A 27,781-nucleotide genomic window follows, 5' to 3' on the forward strand; every position below is an offset into this window, starting at 1 on the left:
CACTGTCTTACTTAGTCCTCATGACAACTCTGCAAAATAATCATCAAATCCAATTTATGAATGAGATTCTGAGATACTGAGTGAATTACCTGAGATCCCATATCAACCTGTGGGTGAAGACGACCTTCAAACCCAGACCAGACTTTTAAATTGTTGCTCTTCATGGACTGACCAGCAGGCTTAGATGTTTCAATTGACTGGAAGTACAAAAAATAATAATACCTAGTTCTTCTATGATGCCAGGCACTGCTATGGGAGCTATATATATATATTGACTCATTGGATCTTCACTAGATCCCATGAGGGAAATGCTCCTGTTACCATCATTTCACTAGTGAGGAAACTGAAGCCCACACAATGTCAGACACTTGTTCAGACTCACATGGGCAGTAAGTGGTGGAGCCTGGCCCCACAGTTGTGCTCGTTAACCATGTGCTATGTCTGTGGTGTTAGCACCAGGAAGGTTAGTGTGGTTTTAGGCTGCCTTAAGAAAGGTCCGGTAAGCAGAACCAGGAGACTGGTGGTAAATTTCCACCTTGTGTGGGCTGCTTCAGGCCCATTTTGAGCAGTGTTCGCACCTGGACACAGCTTCCCACAGTGCTCAGCCCCAGGAAGCCAGGCAATGCAGCGGCCTGGATGCTGGCCTTAAAGAAGAGTCATTAGCAAGCTGACACCTGTTAGAATGTTTAGTCTAGAGGAGCAAAGACTTGAGGAGGTTTTTCCAATATCTTTCTTCAAATATTTAAAATCCCACATTGTGGAAAAGAGATTAGACCTTGTTGGTCTGTGGCCAGTTAATACCAAAGGATAGAAGTTCCAGGGAAGGAGATTTTGGCTCACTATCAGTCAGGGCTCTCCAAAAGAGAATGTGATTTTTCATTCCTGAGGTGCTAAGACAAGGAAGGGCTGAAGAAACAGATGATGGTGATAGTTTTTATAGTATTCAAGCTTGATTGAATGGTTGGGCTAAAAATGCTTTAAGGCCTTTCCCAAATCTGAAGCACTTGGGTATTTCCAGGAATGCTACTTTTAAAAAAGCTTTTCTATTTTAGTCAACATTACTAATCACCAGTGGTGGTCTCGGGGGCCTCAGGGCCTACTGTTAAGCTACAGGAATGGCTCTCAGAGAAGAGTAAGACACATGCACACACAGTTGCCACTCACATACCACACCAGTCACGTGCAGCCCAGGAAGAGGACCAAGAAGGCGGAGGTAACCTGTTGGAAGAATTTATTTCTTTAATTCTTATGTCTATATCTATGACTCCTCTGTGTTTAAAATGTAACTTACCCTAATGCATTGATCATTATTGGTTTGCCTCTAGGGACATTGTTTGGTGGAATGAGCAGAATGGAAAGGAAAATTCAATTTGGGGATTTAGGAATTATGAGAGGATAGGAACGTGAAATTATATTTTACTGATAATATTTTTATAATAAAGCCATTTTTCCCCCCTGAAATGTATACTGTAAGAATATAAGATTTCTTCTTGATTCTTTTTTTAAAGGGATGGAGTTCCACGAAGAACTTCATAATTTGGGGACAAAAGAAGGCTTGAAAGGAAGAAAACTCAACAAGGCTACTGAGAGCTTTGCTTGGAACATTACAGTATTGAAGGTAGAAGAAACATCAGCTGCCCTTTTTACCTGTCTTTTCCTCTTCCTTGTCTTCCCAACATATAGAGAAGCATCACCTGTTGGATTTTTAAGTAACATGTGGCTTGGTCACCAGGTTCCAGCTCTCAGAAATGGGGAGCTGTGTACTGGGATTGCCATGCTTTTTCTCCTAATAGGGCCATGAGCTTTGTTGGGAGGCAGGGCACAGCCTGGGCACGAGACCTAATTCAATTGCCTGGTGTTGTGTGTATGTGTTTTTACTTACACGGACACTTCTGCTCAAGTCAATATGACTGTTATTATTTGCAGAAAGAATAATGCAAGATGTTGCTGAAGAAGACTTGTGCTGTAGAATATCTAGGGCCATTTCAGATTTTTATTTTAAGAACAGTCCCTATAAATACATTTCTTTTTGCAAATAGCTTTGGAAGTCAGTTTCTTGAGATTATGATCTGCTCTCTGGTGCAAATTAATTGTAGGATTTTGAAGTAAAGATACCACTCTTTTATATTTTCTTATGTCAAAGGAGAGAATAATTTATTCTTGGCAGTGATTTGGAAGAAAAACAGCCACAAACAAAATTAATAATTACTGGCTTTTAAAGAACACTTATTATATGCCAGGAGGTGTTTTACGAGGTTCATATGAATTACCAATTGCAGCAACCAGGTATTGATGTTTACAGGCGGGAAAACAGGGGCATTGAACACTTATGTGTATTCCCCAGGGTTATTCAGCTAGTAAATAATAGAGCTGGAGTTTGAACACAGGCAGTCTGGCTCTAGAGCCTGTGTCTTTGACCTGCTCTTGCAGAGATGTTGTGTATGTTTATGTGAAAGTGCTCGGTGAACTTTAAGACGTATTACAAATGTCTATTAAAATTTTGGTCCAGAGCTGTTTGTTAAGCCCCTACTGTGTACTGAGGTCTGTGATAGACATTGAAGAACAAAAGAGATGCAGACCTTGACCTCACAAAGTTAACAGTCTAAGGGTGGTGGGGGAGGGGGATGATGAGGCATCACCTGCTTAGAGGGCAAGGATGAGCTTAGCACTTACAGCATGACATGGCAGTATGAACCCTGACACAAAAAGCTTCTGTTCAGCAGACGTGTATGTGGGCTTATTAATGTGCTGATTACTGAGAAAGGTGCTAGGGATACAGATATCAAGAATGCTGGGCCTCCAGGACTGGTCTACAAGGGGAAACAGACAATTGCATTAACTAGTAATGGCCACTGGTTACTTAGCCCTTAGTATGTGACCAGCACTCAAGGCTATAGGTACTTTATAAACATTTCCTGTCTTCCTTGCAATAGCTGCGAAACACTGAACAATGCATGCTCACCCTGATAGGATTCTCTCAATATCACAGATGAGGGATTAGGGGAGGTTTAAATTCATGCCTGGAATCACACAACTAGTAAATGACAGAGCTGAGATGTTCAACTCCTGCCAGTGGTTCTAACCATTACCCTGTTGTACCTCCTGTGAGCCTCAGTCGTGTGGTTGAGTCCCATGGAGTACATGCAGCCTCGTGCAAGGATGCGGGCTCTGTGTGCAGACCTCGTGATAGCACTACGTGATGTCGTCTCCCCAAGGGTGTCAATAATACCCATGTCCTGGCTTTTGAGAATTAAACCAGATAATGCACACAAAAGATCTAAGTCACAGTGCACAGAACTAGACGGTAGGCACGTGGGCTACCGCTTTTTATTTGTCTGCCAGGTGAGGATGAGCACTGGAGGAAAAAGGATTTTATTGTTATTTTTGTTTGTTTCATTGTTCTGAATTGAGCCCACTTAGCGTTTTCTGAGGTTTGTTTGTATGTTTGTTTGGTTTAGTGATAGGAGTAGATTGTCAGATGTGGCTGAGTTAATGCTGTTCTAATTATTCCAAAACAAAGCTTTCGGTTCAGAATTGGCCTACTATTATCACAGCTCACATACTAGCTGCTGGCATCTCAGCTTGAGCACTAGGAGCTTAGACAAGAATAGTGGACTTTTCCAGACTTCCAATATTTCCTTTCTCTCTCACGTTGAGTTCAGTGGGTCTGGTAATCAGGCGTTCTTCCCTAAGAGCTGGATGTGACCTCCTTGGAATTTGAATCATTAGCTGAGAGACAGAGACTGGGCTCTGTGGGAGACACTTTCGTCCAGTGGCATTGCTCAGAGAAGAGGTGTTCTTCTATAAGAAGCTTAAGTCTGGAGTGATTAGCTCCTACTTGTTTCTCCAGTCTTGTGGTTAATTTTCAGAACCCCTAAAAGTCTTTCAATAGATCTCGCCACAGTAGCTCATGCCTGTAAACCTGACATTCTGGGAAGCCAAGGTGGGTGGATCACCTAAGCTCACAGGTTCAACACCAGCCTGAGCAAGAGTGAGACTCCTTCTCTAAAAGTAGCCGGGTATTGTGGTGGGCACCCATAGTCCCAGCTACTTAGGAGGCTAAGGCAAGAGAATTGCTTGTGCCCAAGAGTTGGAGGTTGCTGTGAGCTGTGATGCCACAGCACTCTACTGAGGGCGATAAAGTAAGACTCTGTCTCAAAAAAAGAAAAAAGACTTTCAAAAAATGCCTTTATTCCACCATGAGTTCACTACAGTCAATTACGTTGTATACAATTGGTTGAATTAGTAATAAGCACCCTGGTAGGACACAATTACTAAATTAGTAGGCTATAGCAAAGTTCACGTATTAAATTCTGCATGCCCACTGAAAAAATTTCTTTATACATAATTTAGATGAGTATTCCCCACTATCTAGGAGGGGAGAGTGTGAATTAAACAATACTGGTTAAATATGTGGGTTGACATTTCTACAACTATTTAATTCCTGTGTAATTTCCAACAAATAAGGGAGGAACTGGAAAAAATGAGAAATGTAGCCTCTGCAAAATGGTGGGTTGGCAGCAGGGAGTGGTAGAAAGTGGCATTGGCTTTAGAGAAGATGGGACTAATACTACAAAATAAATTTTTTAGTTTGTGTTTTCTACAGTATTACATCAGTCTGGTATTAACGCTGGCCCCATGTACCGAGGGTGGTGGGTTCAAACCCGGCCCCAGCCAAACAGCACCAAGAAAATAGCCGGGCCTTGTGGCGGGCGCCTGTAGTCCCAGCTACTCGGGAGGCTCAGGCAAGAGAATTGCCTAGGCCCAGGAGCTGGAGGTTGCTATGAGCTGTGGCGCCATGGCACTCTACTGAGGGTGACAAAATAAGACTCTATCTCTAAAAAAAAAAAAAAAAACCTTTTTCCAATCAATATTTGTCTAGTTTTGAGAAATCTAGTAATCGCCTATCGTTTGGTTTGGTACTGATGGTGACTGTCCTACTCACTTTTCTTTTGTTTTTTAATCTATTATATGAAGAATATTTCTATTCAAAGCTTTCTTTTTCATTCTAAAAACAACCAACTATTAAGTTCTACCTCCCTTCTCAATTAGGTTCAAAATTAGTACAACCCATGATTATATGGTAGTAGTATTCATGGAAAAACCTATGCATTTATTCTAAGTCGGACATATCTAGTGGGATCACAGAATAAAATAGTTGAAATATAAACTGAGGCTGGGCATGGTAACTGAGCTGGTAATCTCAGCATTTTGGGAGACCAAGGCAGAAGGACGACTTGAGGCTAGGTGTTCAAGACTAGCCTGGGCAACAGAGTGAGACTCCATTACTATAAAAAAAAATTAAAAAAAAAATTAGTTCGTGTGGTGGCACAGGCCTGTAGCCCTAGCTACTCAGAAGGCTTAAGTGAGAAGATTCCTTGAGGCCAAGAGTTCAAAGCTGCAGTGAGCTGTGTCAGTATCATTGTATTCAAGCCTGGGCAACAGAGCAAGACCCTGCCTCAAAAAACAAACTGAATCAGAAAATCTAGGACATGCAGTCAATGTGCACATGGTGATTGCTGATAATTCTGTTTTTCTGAAGACTTCATTATTATCTGCTATTTGAATAAAATACTGGAAAGGACTTTAAAAAAAAATGGCGGAGAAGATGAAGAAAAATTTTCAAAGAGAAAGATGAATAGTTCTACAGTATAGTGTGTATGAATTATAATTACAGTCAGTGCCTGCATTTTTTCCAGAAGTCTTAGATCTTTTTCCTTAGGATCTGGCAAGGAGAAATCAAGATGTCTTGGAAGCTCCACACATGTGTTTTTCCTTTATTCATATTCTAGCACCATACATGGGTCCAGAGTAGGGACTTGGTTACCACATCTTTTACATTTCCCCACACTTTTACCGTATGTCTACATCCATTTGTAACAGTTTTCCTTTCTGTTTATTCTCTTTCCATTGTTGTACACAAATTTGACTTCCTTCAATAGCCACTCTTTTTTTTTTTTTTTTAATAATATGATGGTGAATGTCTCAATGACTCAGTCCTTGGTACCCAAGATAACTCTCATGCATTACTAAGGCATCTGTCTTTTTTCCTAGATGTCCTTCAAATATGAGTTTTGTGTTTTCGTACATTTTTGCTGCTATAACAAAATACTGGGTAATTTATAAACAACAGAAATTTATTTTTCAAGGAAATTTCTTTCTGGAGGCTGGGAAGTCCACTGTCAAGGAGCCGGCTGCTTTGGTATCTGGTGAGGGCCTCATCTCGGCTTCCAAAATGATGCCTTGTTGCTCTGGGGGTGGGGTGGGGAATACTATGTTCTCACAAGGTACAAGGGATGAAAGGACAAAAGAGGACAAAAGGGTCTCCAAAGTTCCTTCCAGCCCTTTGATGAGGCACTAATCCCATGTGCTCGAATCACTTCCTAAAGGCCCCACTCTTGATACCATTGCACTGGAGATTAAGTTCAAACATGAATTTTGAATGACCACCCCAGGTTGTATTAGAAATCTAATGTGCTATGCATTGTGCCACAGAGCTGGCTCCCACGTTAATTTTGGAGGGGATGCAAAAATTCAAACGCCATCAGTTTGGTTATCAGCATTATATTACAATCTCACGATGGGAATTTTTCCTGTTCTTTAAGGCTTTCAGAAAGAGATACTACAACTTCACTTACATAACCAACATATTATGTCATTGACATAAAAGTTATTAATTTTGGAAGTGTTTCATTCATGGGAATTTTGAAGATTTCTTGGGAGTGAGCTATGAACTTATGCTTTATCATTGATAAAAATACTATTTGTTTTGAATTGGAATTCATTTGAAATCTTAGACTCCATCCAGAGTGATTTGACTGTCTAAGTACAAAGAGAACTTCATTGTTAGGTTGTCACATCTATAAACTTAAATTAGAAAGAACCCAAGAGTAGCATTTAAGTGAGTCTTCCCATCATACAGCATATATTTCAAACTTGGTCTGTTGGCTATTTTAAGGAACTAAATTTCATTATCTTTACGTTTTAAAAAGTTTTATGAAAAAAATCAATTTTAGCAGGCAGGAGTAGTATCAAGTAGAGATATATAAAAAATAATATTGAAGACATATAATTAGTAAACTTTTTTTTTTTTTTTGAGACAGAGTCTTACTATGATGCCCTCAGTAGAGTGCTGTTGCATCACAGCTCAACAGCAACCTCAAACTCTTGGGCTTAAGCGATTATCTTGCCTCAGCCTCCCAAGTAGCAGGGACCACAGGTGCCTGCCACAATGCCTGGCTAATTTTTTGTTATGGTTGTCATTGCTGTTTAGCTGGCCTGGGCTGGATTCGAACCCACCACCCTCTGTGTATGTGGCTGGCGCAGTAACCACTGTGCTACAGGCGCTGAGCCAGTAAACATTTTATTGCAAAGGAAAATCCATGAAGTAAGTGATCGCTAGAGCTTAAAGAAGAAATGGAAGGGTTAAGAAGTAGCTGCCTTCTTATTCATGAATTTTACTGATTTCTAGTTGAATGACATGCAGTAAATTAAAGATGAATAAAACTATTACTCCATCAGTGATCATTCCAGGTAAATATGTATTTATGCTTTCCCTGGATCGATTTCCACTTATACTTTAAAGTATTCCAGTGTGCACCGTAAAACTAGGCTTAACTATTTTTGCTTTTTACCACTGCTTAAGCCTTTGCTCCTTCTGCTTTTATATTAACCACATTTTCCTTTTCCTTGGGAAGAGCAGGTGCTGAAGCTTCTCATTTCTCCTTTGTGGGTTCTTGTATGTTTCTAACCCAAGTGGATTTCCTCACTGAATCCCCAGACTTCAGGCACTCACCACTCTGGGGAATCCTGCCACATAAGGGGAGTTACATGAATGTCGGTGTAGTAGCAGGCTTTCTAAGTGAGCTTGAAAACATGTTGAGAGATAAGAAAAGAGGGAGACAAGATGAAGGGCTAATGGAAAAAGAAGTATGAAGTGAGGCATCCATTTCTGAAAGACTAAAGGAGAGTGAGAAAGGGCTACACTTGACAGACTGGCCATAGATATCTGTGACTGGCCATAGATCTTATTCTGAGATACTGTGTATGGTTGGGGAGGAAGTTAGTGGAGAGGATCAAACCAGGCTTCTCTGGTCTGGCAGCCATAGTGACCATTCCCCTGGGGGCTGTCATGAGGGAATATGAGTACCAATGAGAACTTTTCCATTGTGCTTTTGGCAGCTGCTGCCCTTGATGCAGTAGAAGCTAGAAAAAGGCTAGGTTTCCTCCTGAGCCAACTTACTCAGAAAAAAATATATGTTTATGAAGTCTAGAAACAGATCCCCAGACAATGACAACTCATTAATGATACACTTTTTTTTTTTTTTTTTTTTTTTTTGAGACAGTCTTGCTCCGTCACTCAAGCTGGAATGCAGGGGTGTGATTATAGTACACTGCAGCCTAGAATTCCTAGGCTCAAGTGAGCCTCCTGCCCCAGCCTCCCAAGTAGCTGAGATTACAGCTGCATGCTTCCATGCCCTACTAATTTTTCTACTTTTTATAGAGATAAGGTCTTGTAATGTTTTCCCAGGCTGGTTTTGAACTCCTGACATGAAGCAATCCTCCCACCTGGACCTTCCAAAGTGCTGGCATTATAGGTTTTGCCACCACACCTGGCTGATTCTTTTTTTTTTTTTTTATTGTTGGGGATTCATTGAGGGTACAATAAGCCAGGTTACACTATTGCATTTGTTAGGTAAAGTCCCTCTTGCAATCATGTCTTGCAAGAAGGTGTGATATTACTCTCCATTGTTGAGAAACACAAAGCAAAGTGATTCAGAATACAGACTGTGCAGCCAGATACTTCCTGGCTGTGTGGCCTTGGGAAAATTTTCTTTCATCTCTATGCTTTTGAATCAACTGGAATATGCTTGGTTGTGCTGTGCTAACAAAAATCTGAAAATCCTAGCGACTTAAAACCATGGTTTATTTTTTGTTAGTACTGCACGCCCATCACAGGTCAGTAAGGGTCACTCAGGAGCTCAGGCTAATGGGGACTCCATCTCATTGAATACTTCTACCATCTTAGAGGTTTAAAAGCACAATTTGGCTTTAAAAGCTTCTGCCTGGTAGTGACTCATGACCCTTTCACTCACATATGACTGTTCAAAGCAAGTCCAATAGTCAAGTCTGATTTCAGTGGAGTAGGGCAAATGGAAACCTCCTTAAGGAAGGGGAGCAGACGTTGACAAATATGTGTCTACCAGCGACAGGTTCCTTAACTATTTCCCCCTCAGGGTTATAGGAGGACTAAAGGAATTCATATATATAAAGTGGTATCTGACATATACACAGTGCTATATTGTTAGGATATTTACAGACCATAATCATAATCGTTTGTATTAATTGAGTGCTTTCTATATGTGAAGCATTGTACCAAGTGCTTTATCTTACTGAATTGAAGGGAGTGAGTGTCCCGTATGAGTATTCTGGTCACCTTCACAGTGCATTTCTGCAGTACAGAAAAGTCCATTAATAAAGTGTAGCTTGAGAGCACCAATTACTCTGACACTATGTTTATCAAGCAACTCTCTATTCTTGACCTGGTTTCCCAAGTATTATTTTCTAGTGAAAATTGACAGGATTTGACCAAGTGACAAAAGTAGTCCACTCTGCCTGGAAGTCACCTTTCTCTTTGTAAATGGATCGGTTAACTTCCTTTTTTATTGGTCCATCTCCTATGAGCTTGGTTAGCATGAATCAGCTCCCAGGGCTGGATAACCCCCAAGTAAATAGATATGTTTGAGCCCTTGGACAGATACCAATGAGCTCAAGAAAGAAAAATAATATGACAACAAAAATATGAGAGGATAGGGCCAGACCCTGGACCCTGAGAACCCAGCCACCCTGCTCTTGTTTCTCTTGGACAGCTCTGCTGTTCTCTGACTTTTAGTCCTTCTTGCCAGCCACCACTTCTTGATGAGATAAGGGAAGTTTAAGAGCTATTCCTCTAGAAAAATTTTCTCAAAAAATCATAGCCCTTTCATATTTCTTCCTTATTCCTACTTCTCCACCACCACAGTTCTGCTGCTCAGCCCCTCAGTCTGTCCTCTATCAACTGAGGTATTACACAGAATCTCGTCTATGTCTTCTATAGGCAACCTTTAAAACTTGTTTTCATTGTATTCGAAAATTTATTTTAATTTTTCTTGTCTATTAAACATTTAAAAGATAATGCTGAAATATTGGCAAACTTGTGTGGTACCAGTCATGCTGAAAAGGTCTGGCGAATACAACTGGGAGAGGCAAAATAGGGATGAAACTAAAACTGAAGGGTGGATTCTAGTGGCAGAGGGTTTAGTCTCACTCAGACTTATCCTGGACTCACCTGTGATCTTAGCCAGCTGCCTTACCAGGCGTGTCATTGATCACCAGGAAAAGGTGGTTGGCAGGAGAGGGAGAATGGATGGATCACTTCTAGAAAAACAGCTTGAATTTCATTTGTCAGTATCGTCTTTATATAAAAAAGAGTTTTCTTTTTAGTTCTTATGAAATAATGCATATACATTTAGAAGGCATATTTTCTAGAAGAAAAAATATTTTCTTTTGTATATATAAATTTATTCCTACGTTTTTGTAAGTTAAGTTTGATATATTCATCCCTGGACTAGGTGTTTGAAAAGGTGCTCTCAGACCCATCTTTAGAATCTCATTATTCTTTGACTTATTGGTGAGGAATAAAGACCCTTCTCTCCTACCTCAAGAAGTTGATTTAAGTTAGCTCTACTTCAACCTTGATAAATAAGGAGATCCAGAGTATAAATGAGGCTTTTAGCCCATAAATTAGCAAACAATAATTTTAAAATGTTTTATTTTAGGTGAAACCAAATTCAACTATTCAACAAATATATTTCTGATATTAGGTCCTTATTAGACGCTGGGTTTTGTGCTTGGGAATGTACAGATGAATAAAAGCATGGCCCTCTGGTCTCTTGGAGCTGATGACAATGTAGTGGGGGAGATAGTGACTTAACAATCACATAAGGAGTGTAAAATTTGTCATTGTGGTGAGTACCTTAAGTGTGAAATTTGTCATTGTGGTGAGAAGTTTTGTGGTGCTATAAGAATATGCAAGGGATTTGACCTAACGGAGAGGTCAGGAAGGCTTCCACGAGGAAGTAGCAGTTCAGCAGAGAGCCTTTCATGGAGTCCAAAATCCTGTCTTGTATCTTGATATTTGAGTGTGGTTGCCAAAACAATCTGAAAAGAATTGTGAAAAGAAAACAAATAAAAACAAAGATGTGCTGGACCTCTTTTACATGGTCTGGGGAGTTCTAAAATTTCTGCCTTGCTCATTTAATTACCACTCATTAGCATCATAGTTAATTTGTCATTATATCAAATCAGCCATGAGTCATATTGTTAATTACAAGTGAATTTGATCACCCACCTTCTAAAAAGATAATCTGTGGCAACGTTTTATGTCCATGTGTATCCATAAAATTTATTTGACAGCTCATAGTTGCAGAGGAGAATGTTATAAGGTTGGTTTTTCAGAGATTTTTTTTTTTTTGAGTTTTTGGCCGGGGCTGGGTTTGAACCCATCACCTCTGGCACCCTACCCCTTTGAGACACGGGTGCCACCCCCGATTATTTTATAATTTGAATCTGAAAGGGGGCAGAAAGAGAAAGTTATTAATATAGAACATAGAATGTTAGTGCTAGGATTTAAAAAAGGTAATTTTTTAAAAAGTATATTAATGTATCTGTAATAATAAACCCAAAAGTTTAAAACATTATTTTAAATAGCGGTCATCCAACAATATAGGGCAGTTCAAATAGAACGTTAATGCTTCTTAGCAATAAGCAGGCTGGTTATGTGGTGTCCAGATTTCTGCCTTGGGTGGCTGCTTCCCAGCTGTGCTACCTAGGAGTTTAGTAGCGATAAAAGCCAGGATGTTGACATGATTATGGAAGCACACACCACTTTTCTTTATCTCCAGTAGAACTAAATTTAGTGTCTCTTGGAGGTACTTTTTTTTTTCAGATGAAAGCTGAATATTATAATGATTCTGAATAATTCAAAAGTGGCAGGATCCTAATGAATAGATGCACCATAGACTAGAAGACTTGGCTGCAACTTGTGAAGTTACTGAGGGTCTTACTTTGCTTGAAGGAAAATTTTCTTTAGAGAAAATTACAGACTCTTAGTCTAGGTGAGTTTTAGCTAAAGTGAGTTTGATGTCTTAATTTTGTGTTAACTGCTTTTTTTTTTGCAGTTTTTGGCTGGGGCTGAGTTTGAACCCACCACCTCCAGTATATGGGGCCAGCACCATACTCCTTTGAGCCACAGGTTCCACCCCATAATGATATAAAAGGAAAGAAAACACTAATCACAAAATTTTGTGATTTTGTATGATGATATAAAAGGAAAGAAAACACTAATCACAAAATTGTTCCACTCTAGTTTCTTATAAACCTTTTAGGTTTTACCGACTCAAGTTCTCTCCTACTCAACAAAGAAAAGATGCGATAAATCTAATTTCTTTATTATTAACACATATCAGAGCAAAGTGAGCTTACTTCTCTGAATGTATATGTATGTGTGGTGTGTATATACATGCACAGTTAAATAAAACCAAATCTGGACTTAGATAAAGAGAAAATATCTGAAAGGATTATTGCAATAAGGGACCTGTTATAACTCACATACCATAAGTTCTGTAATCACACAAAAAGTCAGACAGAAAGGACTTTTCTTGTACAGGGAGGGGCAGACAAGGTTAGGAAGATTGACACGTGGGGGCAATGGGTGGGGTGATCCCACAGTTGATCCTGCAGGCAGGGAAGGCCTTCCTTTGGGGTCAGCCCTTTCTGGGTAGAGGCTAGAGAAGCTTAAAGTTTGGCCAAGTCAAGGTAGCAGTTATTTTGAGGCAAGATAGGGAACTTGGAGGGTCTGTGTCTGGCCTTGTCATTGTAAACAAGGGGGTCATCCCAGAGTCTTAGCTAAGTCTTCTGGGGGTGGGAGGTACTTTGTAGTAGGGTATTTCCCAGAACACAAAAGAATGGGGGCATTTCTTAATTGTTTGCTTTCTAGGAACACAGGGCTCAGGTAACGTTTAACCTTGTCAACATATAAAATGTTGTATGTATGTATATTTACATATATGTAAATGTAAATATCTGAAGGATAATTTAGGTTAAGAATAATGAAATTAGATGTTACTTTTTTAAAGTCATTTTGAAAAGATCAGTTGCTACCTATTATGGCAGCAAGAAAATTTCTGTCAATTCAGAAGTGGTTATTTTCCAATTTATTTATTTCTTTTCCTTTCTTTTTATTAAATCATAGCTGTGTACATAATGCGATCATGGGGCACCATACACTGGTTTTATAGACCGTTTGACACATTTTCATCACACTGGTTAACATAGCCTTCCTGGCATTTTCTTTGTTATTGTGTTAAGACATTTATATTCTACATTTACTGAGTTTCACATGTACCCTTCTAAGATGCACCACAGGTGTAATCCCATCAATCACCCTAGGTATATACCCAGAAGACCAAAAATCACATTATAACAAAGATATTTGTACCAGAATGTTTATTTTCTTATTTCAAGTAGATTCAGTGTGCTCAAATATATATTATGTATGAGATTACTTACTCATAGTAACGGGCCAAGAGGATAAACATTTTTCCCTTCTTACTTCCTACTTCTTACAAGACAATTTTGTACTATTAATTGCTCCCTATATATTATTGACACTTCAAGTTTTTGTGGTAAGTGAAGATACATATCTACTAAAGCAGAATAATCAAGAAATGAATTTTCCCTTCAAGGAAAAATTTATGGCTTTCTGAGAAGATTATAGATTATTTGAAAAAGAAATCCCTTTAGAGTGTTAAAAATAAGTTCAGAGTCATAAAAAATTAACACAAAGCTATTTGAATACAGCAAGAAACATGGGTCATTATTGTCATCGTCGTAATAATCACATGAATGTTTTGAAAGAAAGTAACTTCTATAAAGAAAAGACTCTTATCATAGAATCGTGACTTAGACTTGAGTCTTAGACTTTGCATCATCACATAATTTTATGGAAAGGTTATCAAGTCATTAGGTAGAAGCTTCAGGGTTTCAAAGACAAAGAAGAGTCTAAGAATATAGGTTTGTTTGTTTTTCCTGAGGAAAATCCTTCAGAATGTAGTGAAATAAACTAATGCCTCACGATTGGATTTGTAAATCTTCCAGAACAAAGCTGTGTGTTCTAAAAATAGCTAAACTCTTAGAGCATTTATTTAAAAGATACTGTTCTCAATGGACTTTTGAGTCATTTGTACTCAGGAATGGAAAGTTCTTTTTTTTTTTTGCAGTTTTTGGCCAGGGTTGGGTTTGAACACGCCACCGGAAAGTTCTTAAATTAGTTTACAATCTATTCCAGGTATAAAATATTGCAATCCAAGTCTCTCAGAGTTATCCCTTTATCACCTAGAATATTCTGGATCTCCCAGTTGTCTGCTACTCAGCAGCTGACATCATAAAACAACTAGAATAATATTGGTTCATGGATCCTGTTGCCTGGGGATTATGAATTTCTTGCGCCAAAAAAAAGTTCCTGAGTTCCTGATCAATTACAAACAAATCTAGTCTCTTGAGCTTCTTTTCTTAAGGATGCCTTACCAGATACATTTCTTATATAAATTTAAAATATATTGGATGAACTAAAAAATAAAACCTGGGCTTCAGCAACAAATTGTAATTGCCTTAGGTCAGAAATATGGGTCTGTCTTACTATAATTTAATGTTTTCCCAGCTTTAATTAGACTTTGCTTTTTGTTTTTAAAGTAAAAATATATATAGCAGGGGAAAGTCAAATGTTTTAGAATTACTAATGTTCTCTGGTGGTACATTATTGAATTAGTAGGTTATTCCTCTAAATGCCAGGCTGGGCACAATTTGAACATATGCTGGAGCAGTCCTATAGACGTTTGAGAGCTACATGTAGTTTATTTGCTGGGAAATCATGGCTGGATGCACACCAGTTCCTCATTGCCTTACTTCCCAGATGGTTCTCCACACTTAACACACATTTTGCAGGAAACAGGCTTTTATGCCTCATAGGTTTGATGTCAGACAAGAAACTGATAGAAGACTGTTAGAAATGAACTTGCATGTACATTCTTGTGTATGAAGAAGAATGTTCGAGTAGTAACTATGTCCTTGTATTAAATCTGAGTAAGTGAGACGGAAGATCCTTAACAATGTATATTGTGTATCCTCTGCGTCAGCCCACGGAGTCTTTACATGTACTCTGTAAGCAGAGAGAGAAAAAGCAGCAACTTCCTTCCTGGTCTCCTTAATCTATAATACCTGTTAGCCTGGGAGAGGAAGAATGCCATTGAAAGGAACAATTCTATGTGTATATAGAGCGTGTGTGTGTTATAATATAGGCTCCTGTTTCTTATATTTAAAAACTCATTTATTGACCCTCCTCATTGTGAGCTCTGTAATAATATGTGTAGATATTGTAATAACAGTGATGGAAAAAGGCAATTTTTCCTCTGAGTTTTTGGATATCTAAATGTCATTTGTTCTCTTGAAAATCATAAAAATATAGTAATTACAAACACCACCAGGGTGAGAATCACAATCTTAAATTCTGGAAAATATGTTTTTGCTTCTAAATCACAATTATATCAACCAGACTGAATCATTTCTGTCACCCTCTACTCAGTAACTTTCACCTTAAAAATTACCAGTTTAGGCTGGGCATGGTGGCTCACGCCTATAATCCTAGTGCTTGAGAGGCTGTGGCTGGTGGATTGCCTGAGTTCATGGGCTCCAGACCAGCCTAAGCCAGAGCACGACCCTGTCTTGAAAAATAGCCAGGGGTGGTGCCTGTGGCTCAAAGGAGTAGGGCACTGGCCCCATATGCCGGAGGTGGCAGGTTCAAACCCAGCCCCAGCCAAAAACTGCAAAAAAAAAATGCAACAAATACCCAGGCATTGTGGCAGGCGCCTGTAGTCCCAGCCACTCAGGAGGCTGAGGCAAGAGAATTGCTTGAGCCCAAGAGTCTGAGCTTGCTGTAAAGCTAAGATGCCACGGCATTCTGCCCAGGGCAACAAAGTGAAACTCTGTCTCAAAAAAAATAATCAGGTTGATCTCAGGAAGTATAATTTTGTTCTAGAGAGTCTTCTTTGTAGAGAGAGAAAGAGAGAGAGAGAAGCAAATAGTAAAGGGATTACCATTGTCCTTACTCTTGAAATAATGGCTCCTGGGAAAGTCAAATTCTTCTGCCCCTTTGTAGAGGATACTCAGGGTAAGTTTTCACAGGGTTGTCTGAACTACAGCTGGCTTTGATAATTGATAATCTGAGATTTGGTGGATTTCATTGATGTTGAACATCAATACAACCAAAATGATCTTCTTGGAGCCTTGGTTAGGCATTTCCACATCAGTGCCATTTCTTTTTTGCAGCATAAGTTTTGACAGTCTGATCCCTGAATTGGCCAGAGCGGCTGCACACTCTGTGTAAGCTGTGCACTGCACAACTGCAGGGGTGTCCTTCACCTTGAATCCATGTGAATGGTGCCTTCTGGATTTGTCACTTAGCTTCCATGAAGTTGTCTGTCTAAGCATTTTTTCTATCTCTAGACTTCTGTTTTCTATGAATTTTAGAGAGCCTTTAACTATTAATGGTATTAAGGATCATTATTAGCTAATATAGTGAGCTACTAGGCTAAAGTTTACATTTAGGAGAAGTTTTCAGTAATTTCAAAAAGATTCATAGACACGATGGTGTGTGAACTGGTGAACCTGTCATTTATTTGTATATGGTGTCACAATGCAGAAGCCCAACAATCCAGAATATTATATATATCTGATGAGGAAAGTTTCCTTTGTAATTCAGCTAAATCTTAAGTTTGACTCAGTTTGTAACTATACAGCATGAACTGTAGGTATTGGGAAAACAAAATCTAATCCTCTTTTCAATTTAAGAAGGTTTTCTTGAGAGAGAAAATTTAATATTTTTAATCTTCTGAAAAAGTTCTCTAAATTAACTTAAGAGATTTAAAAATGAACACACCTTTTTAATAGGCCAAGTAGATTTGATTGGGAGAAATGTTTTGATGCTTGTCAGCTATGAGATAAAATTCTGAGCTCTTGTAGGGAGGGATAGAAGGTCCTCTGTGATGGGGCCTTTGATTAGCTCTGTCCCTTCACATTTTATATTCTCACATCCTCACCGTCTGTTTTCTGGAAATCACAGGCAGTTTCAGGATGCCATGCCTTCACACACGCTGTTCCTGCCTCGGCACCTGCTGGCTCTCCTTCCTCACCTGGAATCTTGATGCTGTCTCTTGCCTTTCCAGGGAAGCCCTCCCCACTCTTTTCTCTCCAGGGCCTCATCCCAGTTCCCATCACATTCAAATAATCTCCTTTTTAGTGCCAGATCTGTCGTGTATAAGTGATTTTATTCCAGTGATCACCCCCTGACTCACTCAATTCAATCATTTGGCCCCATGTCTTTTTCTCATGCTAACTCCAGCTCCTCTGGGTAAGGACTGTGCCTTAGCACAGGTGCTGAATTTAGATTGGAAAATAGAGTTTTATAGAAGTTATACAATTTGTTCAACATGATGTAATTAACTAGTGAGGAGGTGGGTGCAAACCTTAACCTGTGTGCCCCTGAAGTCTGTGCTTGACATTCTCCATCCTGGTGTCCAGGGCACCGTTTGATGCCTGGGAGTCGCTTGGGAAGATGGGCACTTCTGTACTTCTTGGCAGTTTGTCCTCCCCTTCCTCCTTCAACAGCTCCAGAGTTTCATTTTCCATGGCCTGTTCTTTCACTCAGTTTCATCTTTTCCCACCAGCATCTTCTGTCTTCACAGAATACAGGCAGGCTCTCATATGCGCTGGACAGGTAATTTGATTTTCTTTTTTCTCCAGTAGGCTAAATGCCCACTTTATTTTTTCTTGTATCTGGTGGTTATCTTTCGACTTTCAGGCCACTGATGACTGTTCATGGGGCTATTTTGTGGAGTTGCACATGTTCCTAGATCAATGCTTCAGGTCCCCCCAGCCATTTTCCTTAGTTCAGGCTTCGTACACCACATGTGCACACACAGACACCAATATCCTGAGTATATGTTCCATACAATTTTTTTGTAATCCTATTCTACATTTTATAATTCTAGTGCCTACATTTAATTTTTTGTTATTATGATAGGAGGAATACACAATATGTATTCAAAGCATGCTTGTTGAATTGAATTATGTGAATTTAAACTCATAAAAATATTAAAAATTGATCTAGTGCAAGAAAACTTTATCCACTATTGCCTTAGTTGCTCATAAGAGTATTTTAAAAAGATATTTTATTTCTCTTTAGGTTTTTTGTCTTTTTCTAGCCTGGTTCAGGTATCATTAACAATCTAAGTGACGGAACTTTGGAATTTTTTTAATATGATCTTTTTTGAAAATTTAGGTAACTTTTACCCTTGAGTTCCTCCCTACCTTTGTTAATCATCACCATCTTCATTACTGTCACTCTTTAAATATTTATCAAGAACTCTTCATATACCTAGTGCTATAACTATATGAAAATACCTTGAGAAAGGATTTATTCCTAGAATTCACTCAGGCCCCCAAACTGGAAAGCCTTATCCCTTTGGTCTCAGTTACACTTTTATAATAATCTTCTCATCTTGATATTATTATTATTTTTTCTAGTACCTTATGGAAAAACAAGTTGTAAACCCCAGAAAACTTAAAGAGGGACATTTTAGGACATTTCAGAATATTCACCAAAAACGTGGAATCAAGCATATGACTGTTTGGCACTGATAAATTGATTTTCCTTTTGCGTATCTAGTATTTTTAAATACAGAATGCAATTTAACAACAAATAATAATAGCTAATAGTTATAAAATACATACTCTCTCAAGACAATGTTCCAAATGCCTTGCACTCATTAAATCATTTAGTTCTAATACAACCTTGTTATGTAGATAGATGCTTTTGATATTTCTTTTATACATAAAAAAGCCTGAGTGGCAGAGAGGCTAGGTAATAGTTATCCTTTAACAAGGTTAACTAGCTAATGAGTGAAAGAGCTGGAATTGAAACACAGGTAGTCTGGACCTAGAATCCTTGTCCATAGTATGGTAAGACTCTCCCCAACCTCCCAACCTGCTACATGGCTATTTCATATACAATGACCAAAAAAGCTCATTGGCCATGGTAAACTTATACTTTAAAATAATAATTAAACTCCTAATTGCATGAATATATGGATGCAGAGGGATAAATGTCCTTTTTTGGAAGCCCTTGGCAGGACTTATATACAATAGGCAAACTATCCCCCAATTTTAAACACAGAAGTTTTCTAGTGAATATAAATAATAAGGTAACTTGTGACAGAAATTGAAATATTGGAAGAGGAGTGACTATTATGGCTGGATGGTGACCCCTCAGATCTGTATGTTGAAGTCCCAAACCCTAGGACCTCAGAATGTGACTACGTTTGGAGATAAGGCCTTTAGGGAGGTAATTAAACTGAGGTCACTTGGGTGGGCCCTAATCCATTGTGACTGGTGTTCTTTGTAAGAAGAGGAACTTTCGACTTAGGTACAGAGGGAAGGCCAAACGGAGATATGGGGAGAAGACAACCACCTGTACTCCAAGAAGAGAGGTCTCAGAGGAAACCAGCCCTGCTAACACTTTGATATGGGACTTTTAGCTTCCTGAACTGTGAGAAAATAAATCTCTATTATGGAAGCCACCAGGGACCCAGGAAGAGAAAGGCTGGAAGCTAAAGTTTGAGTTTCCTTATATAAAACCCATCAGGAAAAAAGTTAAAACCTCACAATTGTTTCTTGATCATTGGCAGAAAAATATAATTCGAGTGCATTTTTATGTAAAGTGAGGTGCTCTTGGTCACGTGACTTGTTCTCCATGCGAGCAGATAGGAGTGGTATGAAAGAATTCCACTAGTTCATCTCCCAACAAATATACCCGTTGTTACCCCACTGGCTCCTGCTCTCCCCACCCAACCCCCATCAGATGTTACTCCACCTGACCTTGAAATTGCTGATTAGCATGAAAGTCAGTCCTTTGATAATTTTCTCCAGACGACTCTTATTGAAAAGGGCCTGAGAAAAAGGTAGGGGTCAACATATTTGTTATAAAAGAATAAGCTAATTTTGGGGTGAGTTGACTATTCTTTTTCAGAATTAAGAAGTTGGAAAATGAGATTGTGCTGGGGGTGGGTGACAGTGATTTTAGGAAATTTCTAGACTGAGGATACCATGCATTCAATAGCACCCAATTTATTTTTTCATTTGATGAACATTTTGGAGCCTTGCTTTGGTGAGGCCCTGTGTTAACTCCTGGATACCGCCACGAACATGATAGGAGCAGCCGCTGCACTCAAGGAGTTTATGCTGATATGAGAGACACAGATATAAAAAAATGCAAGCCATAATTACCTATTCAATTTTAACTGTGGCAAGTGCTATGTTAGGAAATAGCATTCACTGGAGATAGTGAAAAATAATTTTACCTGAGTCACTACTTGGCTGAAGTTTGGCACCATCTTTTAGCCTGTGCTGTCCAACGGAGGAAACACTAGCTGTGTCTATTTAAATGCAAAATAATTACAGTTAAATAACTTTAGATATTCAGTTCCTCAGTGGCACTACTCACATTCCAAGTATGCAGTAGCCACACATGGCTAGTGACTACCATATTGGACAGCAGAGATACATAGTTTTTATAACATTTCCATCATTGCAGAAAATTACATTGGTGAACGCTGTCTGGGCTGTAGAGTTATGCCAGAATTGTAAAGTCAGATAAGAAAGCCCTTAACTATTAATCCCTTAGAGAACAGAAGATATATGTATTTACCAAAATAGTCCACTTTTGGCTGCAGGCCATAGTACAAATCTCATCTTAGTCTGGCCTTCAAAATGAGGAATGGAACTTCATTTTAAATTGGAGATAGATTTTCTTTTTTCTTAATATGATGAGGATTGAGGTTTTGCATTTTGTGAGAGTTCAGTTTTGTACGTATGAGCAATTTTCATAGTGACTAGGGGAGTTTTATATTTTTTCCTTTTATGTAAAATACCTGACTATATAAAATAAATGTCATGTGGTTTACAAATATGAGGAGTGTTGGAGACTGATACTTTAAAATAGTATTAGGAATGTTTGTGCTTTCCGTAGATGGCAGAATTAAACTCAACTTCAGTAAAACCAATCCCCATATTTTTTTAAGCACAAGAGAAAAAAAGAAGAAGAAGAAAATAATAAGTGAGTGGAGAATGAGGAAATCAGCTGTATTGGTTTAATAACCTTGAATCTGCCATGAAGGGTAGACTTATTAAAATATGTAACCTGAAGCTGAGGGATTACAAAAAAAAACAAAAAACAAAACATCATGGGAGGGAATATGCTGCCACACCTAAAGGTCATCCTTTGAAAGGAGCTGAGATGGCCCCTAGGATCCATTGATTTCTTTCTAGTACTGAAACACTCCCCAGCAGGTGTTAGCCTGGCTGTTTGAACAAATAAACATGGAAAGTTAAAGAGTAAGGAAGGGTGTGGCCCATAGGATCCTGCTGGTGGACTGGGTAGAAAGCCTCAGTGTTTGTTCTGAGAAGACATATTTCAATTTTTACTTTGGCCGCACAACAAACATGACCAGAGGAAGTATATAAATATGAATAAACATTTTTTAGAGCAATATAGCTTCTCAAGTCTCTAGAGCAGTGGTTCTCAACCTGTGGGTCACCACTCCTTTATAACAATGAAAATACATGGCAGCATTAAGAAGGTTGAGAACCACTGCTCTAGAGTAACAAAGTATTAAAATCCTGTCTACCTGTATATCATTTCTTTAGTTACTTCTAGTGAAGTTCTACCTCTTATTAAGTAGGTATTTTCCTTAGTGGTCTGCTTTTGCTTTTCTTCTATTGGTTTCTCTTTACTCTTTCTGCTCCAGCCAGTGGCCATCCCTCTGCAGTTTTTCAAACATTCCCTGTATACCTGCCTCTGTGTTTGTGCATATACTAGTTTTATCCTGTTCCTCCCCTAACTCCTGCACAGTCTATGAATCATCCCAGATATGGCTTTGAGCAAGAATTACATTCACAATTCCTTAATGAGAATATTCATAAATGCATATTGATAATGTTTTTCTACATGCTAAATCATGCTGATGACCCCTATCAAGAAGAAGAAAGAATTTTATCTAATAATACCAACAAATTACTTAACCTAGGAGATTTACATCATATTAGATTAAATTGTGTATGTTAAAATTTTCCAAACATCAAATATAAAGTTACTGTGTCATATAGAAGAGTATTCTAACCTATTTTTATATTATATAAAGCAAACTTTATTGGTCATAATTTTAAGTTAGCATTTTTTTGTCCTTTCAATTGTGAAAGCAAGTAGCTAGATTATGTTTTCTGCCTTTGAAAAGGCATGACGGTTTCAGGTCTTGCTAAGAAAGGTATTTTTCATCTGAAAATTTGTGTACACAGAGTTCATTTCTAATTTAAATGCTTACACAGGCTGGTGATACAACCATATTTTTCAATGTCTTTGTAAGCTTTTAGAATTTAATTGGGGTACTTTTTCACAGTTAGAATGATGGAGATGCAAATCCACATGGAAGCAGAGGAATAAACCAAATGGTTTTAGAGGAACATTTTCCAATCATTGGAGCACAAGCTTTTTGTGGACAGACAGCCACTCCCTGCTGAAGCCCCAAACAGGGGAGCCACCTGCTGGGCAATGTGAGAATTCTGCATTTTCTGGAGGTCGTCATAACTGCAGGGAGTTTTTTTCCTCTTTTACTTTTAAGTTTAGGTAGATTCACTTATATATTTAAATTAATATTGTTCAAATTTTTATTTGCAAGTAAATTTCTCACTTCCCCAAAATAAAGGGACTCTAAATTAAGGAGAAAAAACCCATCAGGATAGTATGAAAATCAATTTTGAAGAACAATCAATCCTAGAAGTAGAGGCTTTTAGTGATTCTATTTCATATTTTATCTTTTTCCTTTCACGCATCATTATTCAGTCTAACTGCATTTGGAGATATATAAAAGGCTTTTATAAAGGGTTTCCACCCCCCCCACACACAGTCTCCCTCCTCTCTCTCTGTCCTTGTCCACAGAGCCTCCACCACTTTACCTCCCACTCACTCCTTACCCAACTTTAATCTGTCTTCCTCTCCTGACACTCCATTAAACAGATCTCAGCAAGGTCAGCAGTAACCTCCTTGTCACAAGATCTGGTGGACACATTTCAGCTTTTATCTTACATGACTACTTGGGAACACTCTACATGGCTAGTCACTCCCGCCTTCTTGGAACCCACCTCCCTCCATTTCTGGGACACCAGTTTCCTCTCTTACATCTCTGGCTATTTCTTCCCAGGATCCTTTGCAGGTTCCCCTTCTTCTGCTTTTCCGTTCCATCCTGGCATTTCTAGGCTTTCTTCCCACCTTCCTCTCTCCCTGAGGGATACTGTCCATGGCAATGCTTTTCATCACCCTTTCTGTGCTGTCCAATCTCAAGTGTATACCTTTGGCCCAGGTGTCTCTCTTACCTCTAGATGACCCAGACTCACTCCCCACCCTGCACACCACACAACCGATTATCCACCAGGCATCACCGGTCCCTCAGCCACAACAAGGTCAGCATGTCGCAAACCGCTCTCATGTCTATCCACGTCCCTACCTGCCCTCAGCTGTGCCTTGGCTCCCTCCTTGAAGGAATGAATGACAATCCAGAGTTGTCCAAGCCAGAATCCTGGGAGTTATCCCTCATTCTTTTATTAACTCTCCCCCTCTAATCAGTTCCCAAGTACTCCTGGGTCAACTTTCTCACTATCTCCAGGGGAAATCTCCATTCCCATACCCATCACTTTGGTAATCTTCATTTATCATCCAAGTTAGTGAGAAAAACCTTTTTCAACCCCCTATGCTTTGCCGCACAGCAGTTGGCGTGAACTTTCTAAATGTAAAACTGGTCATAGCCATTCTTCCAAGGTTCTTCACTGCTTTTCCTGCAAACTTCTTAACTTGCCCCATGAAGCTCTTTGTGCCCTGCTTCCCAGCTCTTCTCCCTCCCTGGCTTCCCCTTCTCCCCACCCTTCCCTTTAGTGCACTCCTCCTGCCTCACTGAACATTCCTCAGAGGCAGCAGGGACGCTCTCCTGCTGGGCAGTCCTCTTCCCTTCTGCCTTGGAAGCTTAGCTCATACCCTGGCTTCCTGGAGACCCCTACTTTGTCGAGGGTCTCCTAACAGTGTGTCCGGGCACAGTTCTTTGTGCTGTGGGTGTTTGGTCAGAAACTAAGTCTTTAAGTCACCCTCACTGACACCACTTCTCCTGCCTCTCCACCCTCAGCAGGGTTAGGGATTCCCAAATGTGTTCCCACGGGACTCTGTTCTTTCCCCATCATAGCACTTTAATTGCTTTGAAAATCTCTCTCCCACTAGACAATCCCTCTTATTTAAAACAATTAAATGATGAATTTTAACTCAATTTTAAACTGAGCCCTAATTAATAAACTACAGAGGTGGTTCACTACAAGGTGAACTTGAAGAACATCTCATTAAATCCTTATGTTTACTAGAAAAGGAGACTGCAACCCATAGGAGATAGGGACATTTCTAAGGTCACACAGCCAATTCATAATTTGTTAATCATTTCCACTGCAGCCACCTGCCACATTCTTTCTATCTTTCTGACTGATGCTGGTTTTCTCCATGAGAATCTTAGAAAGCTCTAGCTGGGACAAATGCATGGTTTAAACTCTATTTTTTGCCTTAGTTATCAACCAATCAAATGTTGTTATTAGAATTGTAACAGTCCTGTCATTTCTCGTTTAAAATAAAACATTTCTTTCCTTGCATGAGTTACAGAGGACGGGCTCATCCAGGCTTCCTGAGGTGAGATTGCCTTGCCCTTGTGAAAGGCACTACCCTCCCCCCACCCCATGCAATCTTGGCTAGAAGCTCACTCGCAATGCATGCAGGCTTCAGGGGACTGTGTTACCTTCTCTTCTCCCTTGGGAGCAAGAATTTGTGGCTTTTCACTCTAGTACCTGTGACCTTAGAGTGGCTCAGCTCAGCTGCTCATACTTTCTGTTCACACGTGACTGAGGCTGTTTGGATTTTTCAGGTCTAACCTCTGAAAGAGTTAATCTGATTGTTTTGTCTAATTACTGTCATTACTGTCTGGCATCAGGCCATCTCCTAGGTCACTGGTCAGTTACTGACTGGCCACCCTGGGCCATATGTGAAAGCCTTGTAGGATCTTATACTTCAGAGCAAGGCCATCTTAACTCAAGGTCAGCCTGGGGTTGTTTTCCTTAGCAAGGGTCTGTGGACAGGGACAGACCTGTCCTCAAGTGGAGTACTGGGTTGTCTACGCAGTGATAAGTAAAGACTTTTAAAAACCTTTATTTTTGGTTAGTTTGTGCATGGAGATTTGTTTGAGATGGGAAACCTAAAGTTTGCACACCTGTCCTATAGAAGCTTAGAAACAGTAAAATGTTTATTTTTATGTACTATAAAGTGAACAATGCAGTATAGACAGGTATATTTTTGCAAACAAATGCATAAATGCAAATTTAAAGTAAAGCTGAAATTGATCTCAAAAAAAAAAAAACCTTTATTTTTCAGTCTACATATCCAAGTTCTATGAAGTATAAGCTACTGACATATTAAGTAATTGAAGGTAAATGTTCTCTCTGACTCATTGCTGATAGTTTGATTTTCAAATAATTATTCTGGGAAGAAATCTGAGGCTTGGGTAGGAAGGATTAGGGAGGCATCAAGATGATACTCACACAATTATATGGGTTTAGTGAATGTATAGTGAATTTTTCCAGGCATATATGCTTATAAAGTTGATTTAAAAATAAGAATGTATGAGTGATGGTATTTGACATTTAGAAGAAATGTTTTGACAAGTGAATGTGATGATTTTATGGAGCATATTCCATAAAGGCGATGGGAGTGAAGCTGTGGAAATGTTTGTCTTCTGAGTGAGTGATATTTACTGCTGCAAACTTGCTGTTGAGTCTCTCAATGCACTTTCTCTCACACGTGCTTTAACTTTATTCACATAACTGGGTCATTATTTTCAAAGATGCTAGTCATGTGTGATTGGATTTTGGCTTTAAAAAGAAAGCTATAAAAAGATGTTTTGGGACATTCAGGAAAATGTAATATGACCATGTATTAGCTGAAATATTAATTAATTTCTTTGGAGTGATAATAGTATTGTGATTCTGTAGAATATCCTTACTTTCATGATATGGGCACTGAAGTATTTAGGGTGACGTGTACTTAGTTAGATAGATGAGTTGATCAAGCCAACATGGTACAAAATGAACAATTGGGAAATATAGATGCTATTCATTCAACTTTTGAGTAAGATTGAAAAATTTTTAGATGAACATAAAAAGTTGGAGGAAAATGTTGCTATTATTAATAGTCTGATGTAGGCGACTTGAGTTTGAGATTTGAAACTAGAACCAACATCAGATTAGGGAAAATAGGGCTTGACATTTCCTTGGAGTAACATTAGTGTGGTGTTCTGCTGGATTTGGGGCACCAAGAATGAATATCTCATTAATGACCAAATCCTTGAGCTGGTCACTGTGGAAAACTGAGTTGGCTGCATCCTTGATTTAACTACCAAGAAGTAGCCATTTATTTGACAGCTGAATTAGCCTCATTCTTTTAAAAAAAAAAAACTCATTGGGTGGATTGTGGAGGGCAGTTGTCCCTTTGGCAATGTCTCCCTAATAACTCTTTGGCCACTGCAACTGATACTGAAGCTGGAACTCATGCCAGCATAAACGGTGCCTACAAGGCCACTGGATGGGGCAGCCCTGCACATGCCATGATTCACTTTCAAAGGAGACAATTTCAGCCTCTTTGAAAGTATTATGACTTTGCAGAGAACAAAGAATAAATGTACTTGCTAAAAGGACATGTCTAGACCAGATGTTGTACAACCGTCTTTGGGCCATAGAGAATGCCATACACATAGAAGGCAGTGTGAATTGTGCCCTGGAGTTGTGCAACACAGGACCGGATGTCACAAAAACCACACAAAAATTCACAGCACTGTGGTGGTGGTGAAGCAGCTGAAGCTATTTTGTGATCAGTTCATTCCAATCATGGACCTGTTATGCCATTTGTACTTTTATTCTGGCATTTTTATGAAATGATTTTTTTGATGGACCAAGTAGCTGATAATTTGAGCAATAATTAATCAGTAACTTCTTAAAGTGAAAGCTTAATAAGAAAATACCAGAATGCATTTTAAAAATATTCTTTAAAATTAGTAACTACCTCTATAGCTTTTGTCTTCTCTGGGGGTTGGAGCATCCTATGTCTTTGAAGTTATTGTAAATAATTTTTTGAAGTGGAAATAGCATGAGTTGGCTAAATAGAAGTTTCTTCGAAATTCCTTCTGTATTTGGCTAATGGCACTCATAGTGGTAGAATGAATTTAAATTTCAGGGCTGTTTATTATCCATGGAAAGTTAATTTGCGATATTGGAAGTTTTAAACAATGTCTGTTACGTGTGCTGGTTACTACTAGAGTTTCATTTGAAACACGATAAATTGCTTTTGTCACCTTGGTAATGATTGATATTAATCTTCTGTCTTTTCTTATTAGTTCTGTTGATATAGAGGCAGATGATCACAGTAGTGGGAAGGAAAGAGAACAGAATGGGGAATCAACAAGCAGGGACTTCTTTTGTTTTATTGAATGATTCTTTTGTTAAA

The 27,781-nt window shown here is 39.0% G+C and overlaps 1 protein-coding gene across 1 annotated transcript in view; it reads left to right on the top strand.

Moving 5' to 3' along the window:
* The window catches only part of PLCL1 (phospholipase C like 1 (inactive)), a 360,185-nt gene that overhangs the window by 319,766 nt on the left and 12,638 nt on the right, over positions 1–27,781 (top strand). Inside the window, exon 5 of the mRNA XM_053597114.1 lies at positions 1,509–1,618. Within this exon, the coding sequence (XP_053453089.1) occupies positions 1,509–1,618 (110 nt within the window). The remainder of the gene's footprint in view (positions 1–1,508; positions 1,619–27,781) is intronic.

This window comes from Nycticebus coucang, chromosome 7 (assembly GCF_027406575.1).
Source record: "Nycticebus coucang isolate mNycCou1 chromosome 7, mNycCou1.pri, whole genome shotgun sequence".
Taxonomy (NCBI): Eukaryota; Metazoa; Chordata; class Mammalia; order Primates; family Lorisidae; genus Nycticebus; species Nycticebus coucang.